The sequence below is a fragment of the Glossina fuscipes genome, unplaced genomic scaffold, assembly GCF_014805625.2.
Source record: "Glossina fuscipes isolate IAEA_lab_2018 unplaced genomic scaffold, Yale_Gfus_2 89, whole genome shotgun sequence".
NCBI lineage: Eukaryota > Metazoa > Arthropoda > Insecta > Diptera > Glossinidae > Glossina > Glossina fuscipes.
Window position 1 is genome coordinate 1,262,637 of NW_023998443.1, and position 22,716 is coordinate 1,285,352.

Here is a 22,716-nt window from a genome sequence, read left to right on the forward strand (position 1 = left end):
ATCAAAGAAAACAATAAATAGAAAAATTTTTAATTCGGTTTTTGATTTTTTGGAAATTTTTGCATTATATTTTTTATTTTGTTAAATCACCTTTAAAAAAAAACAACAAAACAGTTATAACTATAATCGAAGTACATTAAAAACAAACCGAAAGAGCAACTACAATAACATTTTATGAAATTCATATAATGTGAGTTGGATAAATTAAAATTTTCTTTTTAAGAGAAAGAAAAAACAGAAGCAAAAAGTAGCAGCCGAATGGGGTAATTAGGTTAAAATTTTACGTAAATTAAATAAACAAATGTAAATATTTCAAGATTTTCTATGACGTGGTAAAGCAAAAGAAAATGAAAAAAGAAGCAAATAAGTTTCTGTGTGGAGAGATTTCCTTAAATTTTGCCAATTAGTCCAAAAACCTAACTTTGTTGTTGTTGGCATATACAATCTACTTTTTATCTTAACGTAAGACGTGTCTTAAACATTCAAGTAAGTGCAAGTGCAATACGTACTATCGAGTTCAACAAATAGAATTCAAGCATAAACCAACTTTCTCCCTAAAGCGAAAATTCAATTTTGCAACATGAATTGTTGCAAGATGAATTGCAATTATATGACTTGCTTTAAAATATTTGCTTATATTGCGTGTAGTTCAAGTTACGTCATCTATATAACATTTTTAAAAAGATATATTCCAATCAATTCCCACTGTCCCATCCTTGCTGTGTTTGGCTTATTCACTTTAAAGGGTTTTCCGATACATTGTTACCGTGTACAATGTGTATTCTAAAACATTATCAACAAAGTTAGAATCTTTGAGCTCATTACTTTTTAAAAGTAGATCTATAGGATCCAAATTTAAAAAAAGCATAATGGATTTACCCTTTTAGTCCAAGAAGTTGCAGTAAGTATTCAGAAGTTACAGGACAGGATCATCTCCTTAGTATAGCTATAATTAAGAATTACAATTTAAAATTAAAATTAATTTTTGTACATTACGCGATTTTAATTTGATTTCTTTTGCAGTTTTATGTATTTTCTACATTAATTACTAATCAAACTTACAAAAACCAAACCTCCGAATAACGAATTTGTTACTGTAACCAATTCTTCCAATTATGGACTTGTCATCTTCACCATCATTTAACGTAATTACTAAGATACCCATAAAAGGGGCCGAAAAGACATCAATGAAATGCGATACCAGTACATTACGGAATAATGACATTAGCGCCATTAATAGCACATTATATGACAGTGCTATTGAGGACGAACAAACAACATTTGTTTCTTTTAATGGTGAGCACATTCTTTTAAAATATTGCATATTTTACAACTTTTTTTTTCTTCATTTTACTTCTAATATTACTTATAGAGAATGATAATAATAATGCTGATATTTTGAATTTACGGACCACTGATAGTAATACGACGTATTGTAAAATTGATTCATCATCTACGTCGATTACAACGATGACCTTAAAACGCAATGGCCCAGGCGGTAGCGCGCCGCTGTTACCGCTAGTGAAGTTCACTGAACTTCCAAATGATGTTCATATGCAGAATGTGCATTCCGGTGCGAAAAACATTGAATCAGAAAGCATGGATGTCAATACATCCCAGGAAGAAGTTGATCCAAAATCTCAATTAGCCAATAAGACAATATTTAAAACAGATAATCCTAACCTGTCAATTATAGAAATTAATGAAAACTCTTTTAAAGATGAGGATATTGAAAATTCCGTAGTAGTAATTGAAACCTCTTCGGATGAAGAACTTGATGAGAATGCGGACCAAAACAAGCTTAGTACGATAAGAGGCAATACTATGGGCAATACTATGGGAGCAATAATGGATGTTGTAACAGTTCCTAAAGGTTCCCCCAGTAAAAGTTTTTTGGAAAATGCGGCAGATAAAAGACGTCGAAAGGCTGAATCTTTATTACATTCCAGCAAGCAAAAATTGAATATAGCCATTGCGGAAGCATCCGCTGCCGAGCACGCACCACCTTCTTCTGCCGGCCTTCCCAGTAACGGTAACGTCCAACCGGAAACCAAGCGCCCATTAAAAATTTATAGTACATTGGAAGAGTTTGAAAGAAATTTGCCTTCAACGGTGACCATCTTGAATACACCGTTTGGGAGCAAAGTTTATCTGGTTGGGACTGCCCATTTTAGTGAGGAATCTCAGGATGATGTATCATTTGTAAGCAAAATTACTTGAATCTCGTCTAAAAACTTATTATTATTATATTCATTCCTTTACCTTAAAAGGTTATACGTAATGTCCGTCCAGATGTTGTCATGGTAGAATTGTGTACGTCTCGTATACCAATATTGAAATTGGATGAAAAAACTTTGCTCGAAGAAGCTAAAAACATTAACTTGGCTAAGGTAAGAAGAATTGTTCAAATAGCTAATAAAACAGTGCCTGTTCTGGCTGTTTTTAAATTTACTTTGCAGATTAAGGGCATTCTACAGACACATGGCTGCATAAATGGCATTTTCTTCATATTATTACTACAAATGAGCGCTCAGATTGCTAGAGATCTAGGTATGGCCCCGGGTGGGGAATTTCGCCGAGCTTTCGAAGAAATTCATAAATTGCCAGGCTGTATGCTGCATTTGGGTGATCGTCCGATTCGCATAACACTACATCGTGCCTTGCATGCCTTATCATTTTGGCAAACGGTTAAATTGGTATGGCGTTTGACATCGAATAACACCATTAGCATGGAGGAAGTTGAAGAGTGTAAACAACGTGATTTGTTAGAGAAATTAATGAAGGAAATGGCCGGAGAATTTCCCGCCTTTTCTAATGTTTTCGTGAAAGAGCGAGATTTGTTCTTATGTCATTCTCTACAAATGGCCGCTTTGCCGCAATCAGCCAATGACGGCAGTAATATCCCACGGCCGGTACGCGTCGTAGGTATCGTTGGCATAGGTCATGCGAACGGTATAGCCCAAATGTGGGGACGTGTTGACCCACAGAGAATTCCGGACATAATGGAAATTCCACCGGCTCGATTAAGCACACGATTGTGCAAATTTACCATAAAATATGGTTTAATTTCTTTGGGACTTATCGGAGTATTCAAATTATTGCGGCCGCGATTCATGCGTACCTAATAGATAATCCCAGGCACTCAATAACCAACCAGTTTATGTTATGAAAATTACGTTTAATTTTTCTTTTTTCCATTTTTTTAAAAAAAAAAAACCTCATTATACATAGGTTTTCTCTTTGTCGTGTAATTCCCTTCATAAGTGATTAATTGCCGACGATTTATTTAAATTAAAAGTATATCATTCGCGCATAGGATAATAGACACATATACCTTATTAACCGAAAAATCTTTTGCTAAACTTTTATTTTAGAAAAACGATTTCACAGAAATATTGAATGGAAATTTAACGATAAAAATTTTTAACTAACATATGGTCAATAAATGAAGATTTTTAATGAAATGTTCCTCGTTTTCATAGTTTTCTGTAATATTTTTTTTTTTTTTTAGAAGAATAAAATGAAATGGAATAATCTGAAATGATTCTAGATGGATTTTGTTTATCTATTAGATTCCATTTAATATGTTTACATAATCAATAATAATGAATACATCTGTATATGAATAATGTACATAGAATTATGAATTGATTATTTTAGAGACTAGATTACCGTTATATGTAAATGTGTTAATCAATTTTTAATAAAGTAGTGTGCATTTAATTCTGACGTCATTTAATGTCTTTATAAATATAAAACAAATAGAAAGAAGAAGATTTACTTGCGAATAGTTTAATTCGAATATTGTAGATGTGTCGCAGCATTTCAAGGAGAGAAACACAGTACTCTTTGCATCTAATATGCTTTCACGTCTAAGGAGACCGTCCAACGGAAAAACAATCGTGCATTTCTTCGCAAACTACTACGTCTTTAAGAAAGTAAGAGAGGCCGATCTTTCTGACCTGATCTGTCAAATACCTTCAATAAATATTCTAAACTTCTGGGCTACTGGTTCTGATTCAAATTAATACGTAGGGCCATGAAAGATTCAAAGTGATCACAACGATGCTCTTGAAATTCGTGAATTTCGTTCATCGTTGAATATTAAATACGACATGCAGCGTGACTTGCGAAGAATGTTTCTGCATTTTTTAGTTGAACGATCGAATTTGGAAGAAGTTTTCCAAGGAAATTCCTAGAAAGACATGGTAAAATCGACTTTTGAATTTTAGTCAAATCAAATTTCAGACATTGGCTTTAATATAAAATCAAAAATAATTTATCTTATTTGAAGAACGCTTTTATAATTTTATATCCGCTATGGTAGGGTGTTGCGATTTGCAACGTCCAGAAATTATTATCCCTTAAGAAACATATACATTTTTGTTAGGTGTCGTATTCTATAAACTCTGATAGGCAGAGTGTTTAAATTTTATACATATGTCAGGTATGGTTCCACGTTCGTAATCTTGATGTCATGAAAGATGAAATAGAACTCTTCCGTAGCAATTACTTAAACAGATTAATTCTGCATATTAATATTTTAGCTGCAAACTTATTCGGTAAATTTATTTATTTATTTATTTACGCATGAAACTCAACGTGAAACAAATTAACAGTCGAATTCAATTGACTGTTAGAATCTTACACTAATTAATATTGAAAACTAATATAAAGTATATAAGCAGAAATAAGGAAAAAAAATATAATAATTATTAAATGATAATTCATGTATAAATAAACATGAAGGAAAAAAAGAAGAAACAAGAAGCACTTGCACAACTAGCCCGGCACACTAACAACCTGTAGAGAACCAAACAGCAAATGAATCCATAGGCCGTCGCAAACATGCATAAACTTGATAACCGATACAGTTGTGATACAGAGATGTTAAGGTTAAAAGTAAGTTTAAATGCGACATAGGCGAATCGCGCATATTAAGCAAAGTTGTGTTGATGGACTTTACAGAATGCGATATTGAGATTAAGTGATAGGCATCATTAAGCTTTCTGCGAATTATTCTAAACGGGTTAAACAGCTCATAATGATATTTACATTCACTCAACTTAATGAACATAAGGTGCCTAGAGAAGCGGTTAGGGACATTAAAGCTGCACTCACTAAGTAATGTTGATGAATCCATTAATTAACTTAATTATAAGGACCACCACCAAGAGACACCAAGAATAAATCTGCGTTTATGAAGTGACGGTAAAAGTAATAAAAGCAACCTATCTTCATAAGTAGACAAAGAGATGATAGTTATAAAGGCAGAGGATCCTAGTAGACCTCCCCCGTCATATAAACATGTGACTGACACTTAAAATGTCAAATCAAAAATTAAACGTATATGTATTTGTTAAGTTCACTGGAATCTAGGTATTATGTTATATTATTGCTTTTTTTTTAGTTACTATTTCATTTTCTAAATATTTAATTGTAAATAGATATATATTTGGAAACTCAATTTGAAATAATCAAAAAATTTACGTTCAAGATTATGGCTTATGTGAGATTATTATAATTTATCTTGAAATTTCTTCGATCATGCGATAATAATATATATATTTTTATTTTATTTATGAACCACGCAAAAGCCTGGGAAATATTAATTTTGGATTAATTATTGTCAAAGAAAAACAATTTACCTTTTCAAAAATTTTCTTTCAGGAGAGCATTTTGCGAATAAAAAGAACCGTGGGCTCTTACTACTATTGAAATTTCGCAAAATTTTCCAAAGAGCTGAGTCCGCTGACTATGGAGGATGAGGAAGAAGGTCCAACTCCAATTCCTATTTGCACCCTGTGTGATCTAGCGTTACCTTGCAATAGGACCGGAGTCGATCTCACCTCGATCTGAGCTTAGTTTCACAATCATTCTGTCTAGTTGGTTACAGTATATTTCTGCTGTGATCGATAAGCCTTTGCTTCTGGTTTTTCTTCAGTTAATTTTTTCACTTTTTCACTTTGCCAAATTAAGTTAAATGAATTAATATTGTTTGTTGAGTAACACTAAACTTTAATAATGATAAGCACTTCGCATAATGCATAATGCATAAGCACTTTGAGACGGGTCAAAGTCAACGTCTTAAATGAACTTTGATTTATTCGCGAGATCCAATTATCAACGCGAAATTTGGCAAACCAATTGGATACTGTCTGCTGCTTAGTTACACTAGAACCAAACAAACTATATTTCGCGCGGTCTGCGACGGTGCAGTTCTACGTAAGAACTCATGCTTCATGACAGTATTTTAATTTCCAATCGATCCATTATCAAAACAAAAGTTTTTAAAAAAGTTTAATAATATTTTTTAGAGCGTGGAATAATCTGCCTCTACGGGTATCATGCGTTGTGTTTCGACAAAATATTAAGTCACTCTCAAATAACAAGTTGGGGAAATTGTAAACTACAAGTTTCATCCTTGCCAACCTAAAATAAATCTCAGCCGTATATTACTTTGCTGTAAGCCTCTGATAAATTTAATAAATCCTCTTTGGTTGATGTCGTAAAAGTTGTTATTGACAGTGCACACTAATCAACACAAATAACAGATTATCCAAGACGAAAATTCAAAAAAATAAAATTAGTAACAATAAAGAAGCAAAGGAAGCGAAAAAGATTAAATTTCCGTCTTTTACAATTTCGATCCAATACATAAGCAACTTGCTAGTAAAAGTAATGTGGAGGTGCAAGTTAGTCTTCTTCACTTCATTTGTACTCAGCGGCGCTACTCTATAGTTTGCTAATTGAAATTATTACGAGAAGTTCATATGATGTCCTGCTCCTAAAGTTTAATAAACACAAAGTTTAAAAAATACACTTACTTACCATCCAAATGCCTTCGGAAATTTGCAATTCAAACTAACGATGTTCTTGTTCCCGTCAATTTATTTGCTTGTTATTGAACCATCCACAGCCGTAAACTTGGTAATAGTGATCAGATCGTATCAAGCACTTTAGTTTTCATCGTATTGGCTTTAATGGAGGAGGGACTCGAAGATTCGCCGTATCCCACTAAAAAGTGGATTAAAAGTTGATATCAACTTTTTATAGGATAGCGAGTGATCTTTCGTTGGAAGAGTTATTTAGGGCCATCATCATTGTCATCACATGTACTTTTGTGTGTGCGTTACAGATTTTTGGCGTATAACGTGGAAACCGAACACGCATATGTGACCAAAAGATTTTGGCGACAGCAAAAAGCAAGCAATCGGATCATGCGTTATGGTTATGAAAAGCATGCGTAAATTTATTACTTTTCGTTTTCCGTGTTATAGCGCAATAGTGAATAGTGAAGCATGGGATCACCCGAAGAGAACGGATCGATGATGATGATGAAACAACGGACGTCACACTTACATTCTTGTTTTTTTTTTTTTTGTAATTTTTATTTGTAATTATCATTTATTTATCATCTTACTTAAAACTATCAGAATTATAATCTGAGTTTAAAATTTTTTTAATATATTTCTTTTTTGTTTTTTTTTTTTTTATCATTTTGTTTTTTAACATAAAAATATACCAAAAAAAAGCTTATACACTTGAATATAACATAAATCATAAGAAATAAAAATTAGGCGTAAGTTTTTTATACTTAACATTAACGTATATTTATAGATTACAATACCAGCAGCAGTTTGTTGTTTTGTATATTTTTTCTTCTTCATCTTGTTAGGGATTAACATATTTGAATTAAGGACTTTGTGTGTTTTCATAATAAAAGAAGATGTAAAACTTGAAGGAAAGCTGTGAACATAAGGTCAAAATAAGAAAGAGTTTTAGGTGATAGGTAGACGAGAGAGAGAGAGACAGAGTAACTGTTGTATCGTGCACAGCATAGTGTATTGTTTTTATATATTAGTAACCCGTTTTTGGTTTCAATATGGATTTTGAAAAATTTCAATGCATATATATGGTCGGTCGGTCGGTCGGTCGGTAAATATGCATGGAAGGAAATTATTTGAAGGAGAGGATAGAAAATCTGTAAATAAAGTTATATTGCAAAGTAGGTCGCGTTCGTTCTAAAGGATCATTAATCGCTTGCTTGAAATCAAGTGCTTGGTTTTTGTATGTGGCTTTGTTAAAGTAAATCGTACGTACGTACATGCATTAATCGTGCACATTGATTTATAATGAAATTCGTACAAGCATATGAACGTGTGTGAGCTTAGTTATTTGTATGTATGTATGTATGTATGTGTGTGGGTGTGTGTATGCGTGTGCCTATGTGTATAAGAGTGTGTGTCTTGTAATTCATACATGAATTTCAGTTTTTTGCTTTCTTTTTTGTACTCATGAATTGAATTTCACAAGTATGAATGTCCGCCGATTCTTGTTGTGATGATAATGAAGATGATGATGATGATGATAATGATAATAATATTGGCAAACAACTGTATGTACACATGTACATAGATAGTTCTACATACATACACATTGTAATTATACTTATTATTACTATCGCTATGTTGTGTTAATGCATTTTCTTAACTCATCTGATTACAGATGTCGCTCTATTGAAGTTATTATTTTTTACAACAACTTCAGCCATATCTTCACTCGGTTAGCTTCTTTTTTTTTCGGTTTCTTTCTTCATGAACTTTGAGGAGTTTACAAGCGTTTTTCTTCGTTTTCAAAACTATAGCATTGTGAGAGTAAATGTAAAGAATTACCCAAATAATAATAAGAATAATAATAATAAATAAATAAATAAAAATTTTTACTCTGATAGCGGTTCAATTTTATCATTAACGGAAGTGAGAGCGAAAGTGAGAGAGAGAAAGTGGAAAAAATATGTAAAAAATTCGTTTTGTTAATATTGTAAAAATGTAAAAAAAAAAAAAACAAAATAAATAAATGAATAAAATATAAAAAACCTCCTAAGCTGAGAGAACCTTTTGTTTTGTTTGTAATATAAAAAAGAAACTTATTAATAAATAAATAACAAAATTGCTATACGGAAGGCCGTTTAATTAATTCTCTTTGCAGTTATATACGGTTTGAAATAAATAAATAAATAAGTAAATAATAAAAAAAAAAAAATCGCTCTACTGGTGAGCTATGCGAGCCGGTCAATTTAATTTATGATTTAAAAAAATATATATTTTTAAACTTTATTACGTAAAATAAAACAAGATTTGAAAAGAAAAAAATCAATTTATGTTGTGACAACAAGTCAATGAAACATTGCAAAGTTTGTGTGTATAGGCTTTATGGGACATAACATATCTATATATATAAATATAGGTCAGCAATCAAAATGAAATCAAAATATATTTGAAATATTAAAAAAATATTTCCAAAAATGACATCTTTCTTTTTTCTTTTTTTTTTTGCAAACTAATTTTCTTTGTTCAATTAAAAACAAAACAAAAAAAAAAAAAAATAAATAAACAAAAATATTATATAAAATAATAGAAATTCATGTATTATTATTATACACGTTGTGTTTCCTAGTTGTGTGAGTTCTCATTTTGTTTCTTTTTTCCTTCTTCTTTTGTTTCATAGTTTGGCGATTTAATAAACAAGGAATATTTAGTACTATTGCTGGATTTAGTTGGTTCGTTCGTCTGCTTTTTATTTCACTTCTTCAGAAAGTGTCCTTTTCTTCTTTTAAATGTTGTTGTTGTTGTTGTTGTTGTAGTGGGTGGTGATGGTGGTGGTGTTATCGTTGACGCTTTTGAACTATTGGACCTCCGATGACTCTGGTTTAGATGTTGAAGGATGATGGTTATTAGGGTCTGGGGCATTCAGGGGCTACAATTAAACATACAACATTAATTTACATTAAAAAAATTAATGAATAATTTTTACATCCGTACATAAGTATGAAAACAACACGAAAAGTGAAAAATGAATATATATTATATAAAACTAAATTCAACTAAATTACTCGAAAAAATACAGAAAAATGTGGCAACAAATAACGTACGTATTACAAAAAAAAAAAAAATAAAAAAAAAAAAAAATAAAAAAAAAGAAAAGAAAAAAAAACCATCTTCACTCTACTGGATTTTTTTTCGTTCCATGCTATATACTCTTGGCTGAGAGCATCGACAACACACACATGTGATCAATATATTATGCCGTTTTGTGAAAATGATTCTTAATAGGAACAAAATAGAACAAATAAAATGTAAATCAAGCCTAAATTATATATATATATAATACGTTAGGTTAGATACTGCTCAACTCAACTCAATGCAACAAACAACCAACAACAAATTATAGCAATAGCATCAAATAAATAATGTATACACAGATACAATAATACATTTGTCATAATAATCAATATTAATTAAATAGATGTGAACCATCCATCATCCATCTACTTAATGTGATGTATGTAATATATATATATATGTTTGTTATTATACACACTTGCGTATTATCTTCTTTTTTTTTTTTTCTATTTTTATATATTTTAAGTATTAACTAAATTTGGAGATAAAATTTTTTTATATATACATATATATATATATAAATTTGTATATATCTACATATATGTATATATATATATATATATATATATATAAAACATGTGATTGTAAGCGATGGTAGTGAAGACACGAAAGAAAACAAATGCAACATAGAATTATTCTTCTTTTTTTTTTTTGGTAGATATGGAAACAATTCCAACTAATTTCTATGCATGATGTATTTTTTTTTTTTTTGATTTTATTTATTTATTTATTGTTTATTTTTTTTAATTTTTTATTTTTTTGAGAAAGTGGTGTTGGTACCTACCGATTTACTACTCACAAGTCCTAGTTGCAGTCCAACTTGTGGTGGTACATGCACAGGCGGTACCGATACTGATGAAGGATTTACATTCGAGGTGGTTGGCGGTGCCGAAGCGCATCCTACACCATGGGGTACATCATGCGGGGTGGTACTGTGAGCCTGTTGAAGTGCGCCTGTATAATATCCGCCATTTAATCCTGTTTGTACATATTAGTATGTAAAGCATACGAAAGCAGAATGTTTTTGCGTTTGGTAGCCATGAAATTTTCTTACTTTTACTTTTTTTTTTTTTTTGTTTTTTTTTACGAACGAGTAAATTTCAGTTAATATCGATTATTAATTTAAGGTAATTTTTATGCAACAAAAAAACTCTCCTTAAGTTCCTTTGTAGCATGTTTCCAGAAGACTCAAGAAACGTAATCAAGTAATGAGGAAAGCTAATAAAAGTCTTTTCTTTATAAAATGAAAAAATATATATATATATATATGTATATATATCAATCAAATGCCTTCCCCCCTCTATATACATTTTATTGTTACGAGCTGAAGTTATTTCGAAAAGTTCTAACAAATTCGACATTTTCATAATTGTTTTCGACATCTCCTAGATGAATGGAACCTTCTAGATAAATGGTACCGCTAAGATTCTTAAATTACTCAAATAAGCCTCGTGGAATTTTTTATGCCGTAGGGAATGATGTTAACAAAGTGGAAGGAAATTCCACCGGTTATCTTAATAACTAACTGGACATGTCAAAATTACTAATTATCTCCAAAAAAAAAAAAAAAAAAAAAAAAAAAGGCTATCGCTTTACACTTGCTAAAGCAAACCAAGGAGAGAAAAAAAGAAAAAATTAAAAATAACAGAAAAAGAAAAACGCATATGAAAGCACTTACGTCCTAGTGCACTACGATGCTACGAGTTATGGGAAAAACCTATTCTTCAACACTTTTCATGGCATACTATCCTTTCATGGTCAATTTCTTCGTTAAACTATAGTTGAAATTTTTTTCTCTATCAAGTAGAAAAAATAAACTTATTATTGACGATAAAGTCCACTTTATATTTATATAAACGCTTTAACGAAATCTTCAAAAGACGGTTAAGCGAAGAAGATTTTCGAAATATGTTAAGTAAGCGATTCCTTGTCAGTATTTCTCTTGCTGTTTATTAACACCGAACCGTGAAAATTGAAAAACGTCCTCACAACTAAAATCAACATCTAAGCTTATTAAGTTATATTATGTATATAGATAGATAAATTCAATTGTATAGATCGCCGCCTCTCTTATCCATATAAGATTAACTTTTTTGAAAAATCAGTGTAGAGTAAATTTAGAATTATTTAGGACAAATCTTGGATACTCACCTCAATAGGTGCAATAGGGTTAATATGCTCAACTTTATTCGTTTTTTCACGCACTGAAACTTTACCGTTATAAACGACATATATATATATATATATATATATATATATATATATATATATTATAATAAACGATTAAGAGATTTATGTATATATCCTTGTTGGAAAAATTACACTATATATATGCAAACTAAATAGCAAAATACATTTTCATGGGCGTGTCATTTGGAGCTATCTTCCATTCTTCTGCAGTTACTTCAATAAATAGTTCCGTGAAGTATTTATATTAAGCAAATATCTCTTAAGGATTATTACAATCGTTTGCTTATTTGTCGAGATATTTTGCAACCGCGTTTCACTTTCGTTTCTAGATCTATTGTCAAAGTTTTAGCATTCATTGTAAGTTAATATGTTTATATAAAATTTTAGAAGAAAGTTTGTTGCTATTTCGATTCTTGGCTAACGCTTCCTCATTTTCAAATGAGATCGATTGCGCCACCGGAAAAAGATATTCGTCTGGTATTTCATTTTTCGTCAATGTGTCCCGAGCGTTTGAACAGAAAAGCGATTATTTGACTGCGAATCTTACGCATAGCGCTGGTCCGCATACGGATAAACCTAAAAAAGCTTTAGCTTTGTTACTAGTGCTTAAAAGACCTAATGATAAGGTAATGGATGATGGAAAATCCTTTGTAAACTATACGAACATGTATCCAATTTTTTGAATTTCAATACAAAAATTCTGATAATTAATGTAAAATTATAATTCTCAACTCACGGCTTATTAATTAACGGCTTTGTTTGTGAAAATGTAGCCAGAAAGATCTGAAACATAGCCCAGTGTTTTATTGTACTGAGCAAGCTTACTACTTTGTCTATCCATTCATCTTTGTGTTCAAACTGCATTGCATCACCATCATCATGTTTGTGATATTTTGATTAAAAAGTCGGTGGCACACCGAGGAAGACGGGCGCTGATCGGACCATTTTTTCGGCCACTTTTTGTAAAAACGACTTATTTTGAAAAGTCGTTATAAGGAAAAATATAAGACCTTATGAATAGCTGTGGAATGACGTTGAATGTTTAATGGCCGATTGTGGCCGATCATATTGTTTTCACTCGTTACATCCTACATCACTTGTGGTAGAAGGGTGCGGATGTGACGCAACAACCAAAAGGACTTGAGATAAGCGCCATTGTTTTATGTATATATCGAATGACTGAAAGAGCAACTCTATCTGTAATCTCATCTTGTCTATCCGTCTGTTCATCTTATTTTTTTGTGTCCTACCTATAGATCGTAATTATTGAGATATTTTAATGAAATTCGGTACGCCATCATATTTTCGCCTCGGTACGAAAAGCTATGAAAAATGGTTGAAATCGGACTACTTCCAATATAGCACCCAACTTTGATAAGTGCTTACATGAAAATTTATCAGTTGTTATGGACCACTATATCAGGCGAAGTGATGCCTGGCCGTGGCCGACTATAATGTTTTCATATAGGTTTTCGTTATACCTTACATCATGTAAAATTTATGCGGATTTATGCAATGCCCAGAAGTATATAAGATAGGCCCCACATCGATTGATTTAGAAAATAATTCTATCTATCTGTCGGTCCCTCTGTTCGTGTTATTTGTTTGTGTTCAGGTCGCAAATTTTGAGATATTTTGATGCAATTTTCCATTTTTGGGGATGGGCGACGGACCGTATTGAAAATGGTGCGGATCAGAATATTTCCTATACGAGTAATCATAGGCCCCGTCCCACTATAGCGTTTACACTTGTTTTATTTATACTTCTTGAATTAGAATTCACTGAATTTTTATCTGATTATTAATTTAAATCCATTTTCCGATTTTCATTCGACGAGCCTTCGATTACGAATTGCAATGGTAACCCCTATGGATCATGTTTAATGCTCGCGCACTAACGATGAGAGTAACTCACACTTTTGCTATTCTTATTATGCAACAATGTACGCGTAACTATACACATCCAAGTTGTACTAACTTCTTACAAATGGGAATGATGGAAACAACCAAAAATTATCGAGAGATCAAAAAGAGACAAATCTTAATGCTATGTTTACAATGTTTTTTTTAAAAAAAAAAAAAAAAAGGAAAAACACACCGATTTCGAAAATCGTATACAAAATATTGTGACAATCAGATAATTAACAGCGCACAACAGTCATTTGAATAAAAAATAATACTAATAATAATAATAATAATAATAATACTTATTATGAACACATGAATTACTGACTTTCTTCTTATATACCCTTTCGTGATCGCGTTTCTATTAAATACATACGTCTATACATAGGCAAATGTGGATCTTAGAACATCTATATATATATATATATGTATGTATATATAAAGTTGATAATTCGTTATGGTTTCTTAAAAATGTCTTACGATCTATAACTAACTGATTTTTAAGTTCATATTTTATATATATTTTTTTTTTATCCTTTTTTTCTTCTGTTTCTCTATCTTTGCTCTTTTTAGTTTAAATGATTCTTCCATCATCCCATGATTTGTGGCGCATTCAGCAACCGCTACCTCAATGGCTTTATCGAAAAGAGAAAAATAAAAGTTTAATCTTCTGTTCTTTTATTTGTTTTCTTTTTTTTTTTTCTTTTTTGCTTTAATGAATTGACGAGAGTTGTTTTGTGGGTTTTTCAATAAATTTTTATTTGAAATTTTTCTTTTCTGTGGAAAATTTAAATTTCTATTTTATGTATATATAGCTTTCACAGTTATTAAAAATATTTTATACATTACAAAATAACAGAGTTTATAATCATCACTATTATTATTATTATTATTATTATCGTTATATTTTCGACATTTTTAATTTTTGTTATTTTAAATCTTCTCCGTTTTTTTTTTTTTGTTTTTTCTTGAATATAATTAATATGGTTTTGCTCCTTTGTTAGATTGTTTTTTAAGGTTTTTCATTTTTAGAATTTTCTTCTTTTTTTTGTTTTGTTTTGTTTGTGTCAATTAATTATTTATTATGTACTCTAAGTCTATATGCGCGGGTGTTATTTATAATTTACGACACACATCCATCATTCTGAAGATTGTAAACAGACTTTAATACGAAGAAAGGTGTACTAAGTATGAAGTATAAATGAGGTGTAAGTGAGGCGTGTATACTACAATCTAATGTTAATCTAACGTTCTGTTAATATTTAAACTAAAATTGACAAAAAAAAAAAAAAAAAAAAAAACTGTAAAGGGAAGGGGGCGTGGGGAAACGACAAGGAAAAGAAGTGATTTTGTTGCGCAGGTAAACTTATCCAAAAACACATATATACATACATGTGTACATAAATATACATATGTTTGGTTGGCTTTCTGTGTGCGGTCAAGTGAGTTTACTGAGCGGTCAAAGACCGCAAACACATATATGTGCATACACACATATATATATATTATATTATATATATATATTGTATCCATTATAACTCTATTTAATATAAACTTTGTGCTTTTTTTTTTTTTTGCTTTTCTTCGATTTACGTCATATCTTTTGTATACGTAACAAGGTCATTACTGTGAATTATGTCTCATATTGTATGCAGATTAACGCTATTATTATGTATGTATGTATGTATGTATGCGTGTATACACTAACTTTTTTTTTCTTTTTTTTCTTTTACTTTAAATATATATAAGTTTTAATCTCGTTCTGCACTGTTTTTAGTATGTATGAGCTATATTCTTAGCGTGTGGAAGGATATTTTTTTTTATTAAACCTAACTTTAACTTATCAATATCCACATATATATATATATATATATATATATATATATAAGTATACATATATACATATATATATATATATATATATATATAATGGTTTTATGGTTGTTTTTTTTCAAATGTTGAATATAAATATAAATTTTAAATGCTAAATGTATAAATTTCTTTAAGGGATATTTTCATCTACTGCCGTTCTGGTTGAATATATATACAATTAAACATTTTTTTTTTTTTTGTTTTTTCTTTTATTATTTATTTTTCATGCGATTTACACTGAAGGCGAAAATAATCACGGATGATGAGATCATTTAAGAACAGAGCAATTTAGTTTTGTTTCTTTTTTAATATATTTTGATGAATGTTTTCTTTTTTAAATATTGTTTTGGTTGTTTTTAAAAATATACTATATATATATATATATATGTATATAGATGTATGTATATATAAAAAAGATACCTTAATGATACCTGCGTCTCTTTGTATTGCCTATATTTCTTTTAAGCTATTGGTCGTCATTTTGAAAGAAAGTCAGTAATATATAATTGCAAGTGCTTAGCTATGTGTATGTGTGTGTGCTGAATTTATGTGTGTGTTTTCTTTTTCTAAACTTATAATACATTTTTGACAGTTTTGATTACTTTTATACACATGAAATATATTTTACAAAATTAAAGTTTTTTTTTATTTATTTTTTTTTTAAGCTGTCTCTGGTAAATGTTTAGGATTTGAACTGAGAACTTTTTAATGTAAAAGATATGTGCGTATACTTGAATAAAATAAAAAAAAAAACCTTAAAACAAATTAAGAGGCCGCCGAAAAAAGGGGAAAGTACAGTCAGATTTACTTTTCATTTTAGTTTTTTTTTTCTATATGCGTTTTTATTACTCGTAGCATTTGAATAAAGAAAGGCTTACAATCAGTTGAAGTAGATGAAGAATACATAAGTATGGTAAGAAACTTCTGCAAACGGTTCTTATTAACTGAACATTCCTTTTGCTTGAAAAATTATCTTGCAAAGGAGGAAGTACTCGGACTGAAAACAAAACAAATTAAAGGCGAAATCCAGGGAAAATGTCTTCCACTTTCAGAAATAAAGAAACTAGAAACTTGACTGAACTTGACTGAACTTGACTTGACTCTTCGATATTGTCAGATAGACGTGAAAGAAAGAGAAAGTTATTGACTTGAGTTAAAAAAGAATCCTTTCTACGGATACGTAAGTTAAATCAAACCATATTGACATTTATATGGGATCTGTTTGTACTTGGAAAATTCATTGAATATTAAAAACAATGTAAGCCACATATTGTTAAAGAAAAGTGAGTAAAAGAGGCGCTTCTTCACAAAATTTTATTAAAGTATACACATATATACATAAAGAAAAGTCATTTGTTGCAAACGAAAAGAACGTATATACTCAAAATTTTGAATTTAATTATTTTAATAATGGGTAATAAGTGAGAAATATATATAAATACTTTTTAAAAAGTTTAATAATAATTCTTTAATAAATGGGAAATTATTTAAAACTATCGCAACTGTCATAGAAAATTTGAAATACTGAAAAGGAATGATGATATATACCTATGTAGGGATTGTATAAGTAAGGCATACGATAGCGCATATTAAATACATATAGATAAATATAAAAAAACTTTTCATAATATATGCCACGAGAAAAGGAAATATATGTATATAATTTTAACTCTTTGAGGCGAGGAATTCTAAATGTTCAAAAAAAAAAATTTTTTTTTTGGTGTAAAAAAAAAAATATATACGCAAAATTAAATAATAATAAATTCTTTATTAGAGGGTGGTGGGAGTAGTATATATATGCGTGTTTCGGGGGCTATTTTTAATCTTACATTATAATGCCTCGTAAGAGTTAATGCATATCAAAAAAGAACACAAAACAACCCATCATCAAAAGTGCTTACTTTCACCTTTCTCTCTCCTCTTTGATTATCTGTAATTATTTCCTTCGGCTCATTGCTACAGAATTAAATGTAATAATCATAAACTTACGTATGCTTTTAAAAGAATTGGAAAAGAAAACAATAAAAAAAGAGCTTTTACTTTACTTTAAATGTGTTGTTGGTTGTTTGCTTCGCTCGTTGCGTTCACTAATATTGCCGTTTAAAACATATGTTACTTAAAAGATGAATTAATTAAAACTCCACGTACATACCTAGTACATTTAAAAAACTTACTGAGAATATTTTAAGAATTATTTTTAAACGGCACCTGGTACATATATTACTCTGTACGGAGCTTGTTTAAAAAAAAATATAAAAAAATAAAAAAAAAAATAAAAAGAGTTCTACCATGAAAAAAAAAAAAATGCAATATATATATATATACATATATATATATATATATATGCATACGTATATATTTATATACATATATACATTTTTGCAAATACAGAAATAGGACGAAAAAGACTCTATAAGCCTAATACCAGTTGGCTTATAAAATATACTACATATATAGCACATATAAACATGGCTGACAAAGTAGAAATGGTCTACCTTCATGAAAAATATAAAAAAAAATATAATCAATTGTTTTGAAAAAAAAAAAAAAAAAAAAAACGATCAAAAAGAGAAATGAATACTATTATGAAAACAAATGCCAAAAAAATATATCCCTTTGCCATTTTTCATGTAACCTATTCATTTGAATTTACGTAACTTTTTTCCAAAGCTATATTACATGAATAATACAAGTCATTTTTTTCAAAGTGTATCGTTGTTCTTTGTATATATGTGCTTAAATGAAAGAAGAATCATATTTTTTTTTTTGAAACAAATTGAAGTCTTTACTTGAAAACACACTTTAAAGGAAATTTGTTGCATAAAAAAGAACCCTAAAAAGCATTGTTTTAAAGAAACCCTTCCATTGTTGTATTGCAAGAAATTGGTAAGCAACAATTATTACTCTTATATAAATTTAAAGTCAAAACAGTTTCGACGTTTTTAAAGACTTTACAAAACAAATAAAAAAATGTATATTCAACTGCTGAGTTAGTAGTGTGACTTCATTCTTATACATATATATATACAATCCGAAAGTATCTGAATAAAGATTTAGATCCTTTTTTTCTTTTTTTGCTCTCCCTCTCTCTTTTAATCTCAGAGAAAGGACAAATAACTAAACGTTTCATGTTTTTCTTTCTAATTGGTTTTTTATTTTTTTTTCTGGGGACTTTTCAAGTCATTGCTGTATACTAAGTATATCTCTTCGAGGCACAAAATTTTTGAGAAAAAAAAAAAGAAAAAAAGATTTTCTAGGCAAGAATCTTTTTTTTCTCATTTTTTATTTATGTATTTATATATATAACGTACGATTATTTCGTATAAAAAACAAGCAAGTTTAAAAAACAGAGCATTTGGTTCAATTTGTGATAGAGAATGATTTTTAATCAAAAAAGAAAAACAAAAAAAACAAAAAATAATAATAATCCATAACTATTGCAGAGAAAAGGACAGATAATCCGTTCTATCGTCTAGCAAGCGTCTTGCAAAAAGGGGAAATTCTATTTTGATCCCACAATGCCTCAAAGAGATATAATGCAGTCATCAGTATAGATCTCTTGTGTATATGAATTTCTTCTAACAGACGTCAGCTTTAGATTAAACAAAAAAACGAAAGTCAACTTTCAAAATATTGTGATCGACCGCGTCATTATATTAACATTAAAAAAAAAAATCTGAATTCAAATAAAATCATTTTCACACTTATGTACAATTGTGGGGCGCATTTTGTAAAACAACATCAGTATAACTACTCGAATAGTCGAATATTTACAAGTAGAGTCGTCAATTTTCTTATGGGGCCCTGCGCTGTTGTAATTGGCTTATTAAAGAATTATTTCGTTTTGAACGATCGAAGAAAATCTAATCGGATTCGTGCCCAGGGTTGTCTAGGGTGTCGTCGTGTCTCCTGTCGTCGTGTATTAAAAAATATAGACAAACGTATTCGCTTCTTGTTATGATGTATAACTTTTGTAGGTGTATTTGGGTGTAGTTAGTTATAGGTTTACTTCAGTTATCTTTCTTCCTTATTTGCTTGTGTGTTATCATCTTTTGCTTTTGAACGTTTTTATTTTGTTTTAAATTGCATCTCTTATTGGTTGTAAAGTTTAACTTTTCTCATCTTCGGGGAATATTTGTTTTCTCTTTTTTTTTCTCTTTGTTTCTTTCTTTTTCTTTTTGTTTTTTTTTTGTTTTGTTTTGTTTGTTTTGTTTTTTTTTTTTTTTTGTTTTTAATGCGACTGTATGTAAACGGTTATGTTTTGTTACAGTAGAGTAATGATAAACGCAACAGTGTTTCACTTTTCTTGATTTGATAAAATGGATGGTATTTTACCTTCTGAATATACTGCCGCAGCAGCTGCAGCTACAGATGCTGGTGTTCGCATAAAATATTCTTTATTAACACAATTTCTTAAGACATCGGGTATATTGCCGACTATGGCTCGCCGTATTTCCGTAGCAGCCATTTCTCGCAGTTCTGTAGCAGATGCGTCACTGAAGAAGGCGGCATGGGGTGTACATATTAGGTTGGGTGCGTCTTTGAGGGCGCCCTACGACAAAATAAATAAAAAAAATATAAACAATTAGGATTGAGATTAGCAGAGAAAATAATGAGGCAACTCCCTCCTTCCTCTATTGAAAATATTTACATATATGATGCATAGAGGACTTAAGATAGATGTCTTACTTGGAATACATTGAATGGCTCGTTTTCGTGTACATCAAGAGCAGCAGCTCTTATTCTACCTTGCTTTAGAGCTAAGGCCAAAGTCTCATCATCTACTAAACCGCCCCTTGCAGTATTTACGAGAAATGCACCAGGTCTCATCTGCAATGAAATGAACATGAATAGAGTAAAAAATGCATTTTATTCGATAAAATTCTCGTTGACAATGTTTTCAAAAAAAAAAAAAAAAATTGAATAACATTAACGAACCTGTTTGATTGTAAATTCATTTATTAAATGATGATTGTGTTCATTAAGAGTACAGTGCAGCGAAACACAATCTGATTGGAATAATAAATCTTGCAGAGTGTAGACACGTGTTAGACCAAGCGATTTGTCGATGCCATCGGGTAAATACGGATCATAAAATATGACATTAAATCCAAATGCTTTTGCTCTCAAGGCTACGGCGCTGCCAATGCGACCCAATCCGACTAAACCTAAAGTGTCGCCACGAATTCGAGCGCAACCCTTCGAAAAGAAAGCACAAAAATTGTTTTTTTAAATTAATTTTAATAATCGACTCACTCTATAATTATTTTGGGCCGATAAGAAATTAATTTTCTTTTCTTTTTTTTTTTTTTGCTTTTTTAAATTTGTTTCTTGGCCACTTACACCAATACAAATAAACAAGGTATTATTCGTTTAACTTACGTGTGCTGCTTCCCTTACTTGTTCGGGACCAGTGAACTTTTTACCTTCACGCACCATATTCGCTAACCAATAAGTTCTTCGATATAAATTTAAGATCAAGCACATGGTCGTGTCAGCTACTTCCTCTACCCCATAACCAGGAACATTGCATACGGCGATTCCCAGTTCACCGGCAGCTTTCACATCGATATTATCAGTGCCGCTGCCAATTCGTACAATAATGCGTAATGCTTTAAATTTTTCCAAATCTTCCTTTGTTAAAATTATCGTATGCCACATAAGAGCACCAACTGCTTCATTTAAAACCTACGACGATTTTTCATGAAAAATGCGTGAATATTGAGAAATTAGTAAAATTCAAAAATTTGCAAAAATGACGACAGATACCTTTTCATGAATTTCGGATGTACTTTGGGCGTCACAGAAGGCTACAGTGGCAACATCTTTTAATATGGGCATTTCAATGGAACAATCACGTCCATCCAGTAAGGCTACCAGAGGTCTTGCCTGCATTGGCCCATTTGCGAACGGTCCTTTTACATCCAGGCGTGATCGTTTCGGTAACATCATATTTTTATCCATGATGTCAGAAGAGAGAGGGTCTCAATTTTTTTTATTGATTTATTTATTTTTGTTTTTTTTTTTTTTTTGATTATATGATTATATGATTTGATTTTTAACAAATTTGATGAATTTTGTGAAATGTTCTCGTTCTTGGTGATGTGTATATATATTGCTTAGTAAGCGCGGCGCAGTCAAATGGTAAACAAATACAATTACAAATTTTCTCCGCTGTCCAAATCCGTTATAAAATATATATTTATATAAATATTAATGGTTCTTCTCCTTCTTCTTCTTTTTCTTCTTCTTCTTCTGCTGCTGCTGCTGCTGCTTCTTCTTCTCTCCGTCGTGATTATTCAGCGAGTCAGTTTAGCCAGTAGTAGTTTAAATGAATTAAGTGCTTACTTATCACTTTTGTTTATATTAGGTCTGATTTGATTGTTGAGTGTGTGCCGTGCTGTGCTGTGCTGTGCTTTGCTGTGCTATGCTGGCTAGCTGTTTTTGTTATTATTGTTGTTGTTTATATTATATTTTGTGAAATTCTATTTTCTTATTTAATCAGATTTTAGTTTAAATTCATTAATTATGCGAGATGAGAAGAATACACATGTATTTATATCATCATCATGTGGTGTGTACGTACGTTTATTAAAAAAAAAATAAAAATAAAAAATAAAATAAAAACAACGCAAACAAACTGTGATGATTCCGCAAGTTTATGGTTTGAATTCAAGTTCAATTCAGTCCGAATTAAACGAAATTCTTAATTGATTTTTCAATTTCTTTTACGCGCCTTTCTCTTTTTCTTTAATATTTTTTTTTATTCTTTTTTTTTTTTTTT

At 30.3% G+C, this 22,716-nt stretch overlaps 2 protein-coding genes across 8 annotated transcripts; one reads left to right on the plus strand and one right to left on the minus strand.

Moving 5' to 3' along the window:
- Window positions 1–38: 38 nt before the first annotated feature.
- LOC119638453 (traB domain-containing protein) lies at window positions 39–3,362 on the plus strand. 5 transcript variants are annotated; one of them, XM_038035233.1, is made up of 6 exons: window positions 39–263; window positions 318–486; window positions 1,024–1,296; window positions 1,373–2,202; window positions 2,271–2,390; window positions 2,460–3,362. In XM_038035233.1, the coding sequence occupies exons 3-6, from the start codon at window positions 1,116–1,118 to the stop codon at window positions 3,123–3,125; spliced, it is 1,797 nt and encodes a 598-aa protein (XP_037891161.1). In that variant the 5' UTR covers window positions 39–263; window positions 318–486; window positions 1,024–1,115; the 3' UTR covers window positions 3,126–3,362. The 5 variants fall into 5 exon arrangements, with proteins under 5 accessions (XP_037891161.1, XP_037891163.1, XP_037891160.1 ...); XM_038035235.1 differs by lacking the exon at window positions 318–486 and having other exon boundaries at window positions 39–271; XM_038035232.1 differs by lacking the exon at window positions 318–486.
- Window positions 3,363–9,398: 6,036 nt separating this feature from the next.
- On the minus strand, window positions 9,399–22,710 carry LOC119638433 (C-terminal-binding protein). Of its 3 annotated transcripts, none has more exons than XM_038035204.1 (7): window positions 21,702–22,710; window positions 21,315–21,620; window positions 20,871–21,131; window positions 20,622–20,762; window positions 20,268–20,484; window positions 10,750–10,919; window positions 9,624–9,759 (listed from the first exon to the last, which is right to left on the minus strand). In XM_038035204.1, the coding sequence occupies exons 1-7, from the start codon at window positions 21,894–21,896 to the stop codon at window positions 9,688–9,690; spliced, it is 1,362 nt and encodes a 453-aa protein (XP_037891132.1). In that variant the 5' UTR covers window positions 21,897–22,710; the 3' UTR covers window positions 9,624–9,687. The 3 variants fall into 3 exon arrangements, with proteins under 3 accessions (XP_037891134.1, XP_037891132.1, XP_037891131.1); XM_038035203.1 differs by having other exon boundaries at window positions 10,750–10,943; XM_038035206.1 differs by lacking the exon at window positions 10,750–10,919 and having other exon boundaries at window positions 9,399–9,759.
- Window positions 22,711–22,716: the final 6 nt, after the last annotated feature.

Bases quoted from the DNA above. Each gene is read 5' to 3' on its own strand.
- LOC119638453 (XM_038035235.1), top strand. From the start codon at position 1,116: ATGGACTTGTCATCTTCACCATCATTTAACGTAATTACTAAGATACCC. The intron at 2,203-2,270 runs GTAAGCAAAATT...TTACCTTAAAAG, and splicing joins CTCAGGATGATGTATCATTT to GTTATACGTAATGTCCGTCC. The intron at 2,391-2,459 runs GTAAGAAGAATT...TTTACTTTGCAG, and splicing joins AAAACATTAACTTGGCTAAG to ATTAAGGGCATTCTACAGAC.
- LOC119638433 (XM_038035203.1), bottom strand. From the start codon at position 21,896: ATGGATAAAAATATGATGTTACCGAAACGATCACGCCTGGATGTAAAA. The intron at 21,621-21,701 runs GTATCTGTCGTC...AAATCGTCGTAG, and splicing joins CATCCGAAATTCATGAAAAG to GTTTTAAATGAAGCAGTTGG. The intron at 20,763-20,870 runs GTTCGTTAATGT...ATTTCATTGCAG, and splicing joins ATGAATTTACAATCAAACAG to ATGAGACCTGGTGCATTTCT.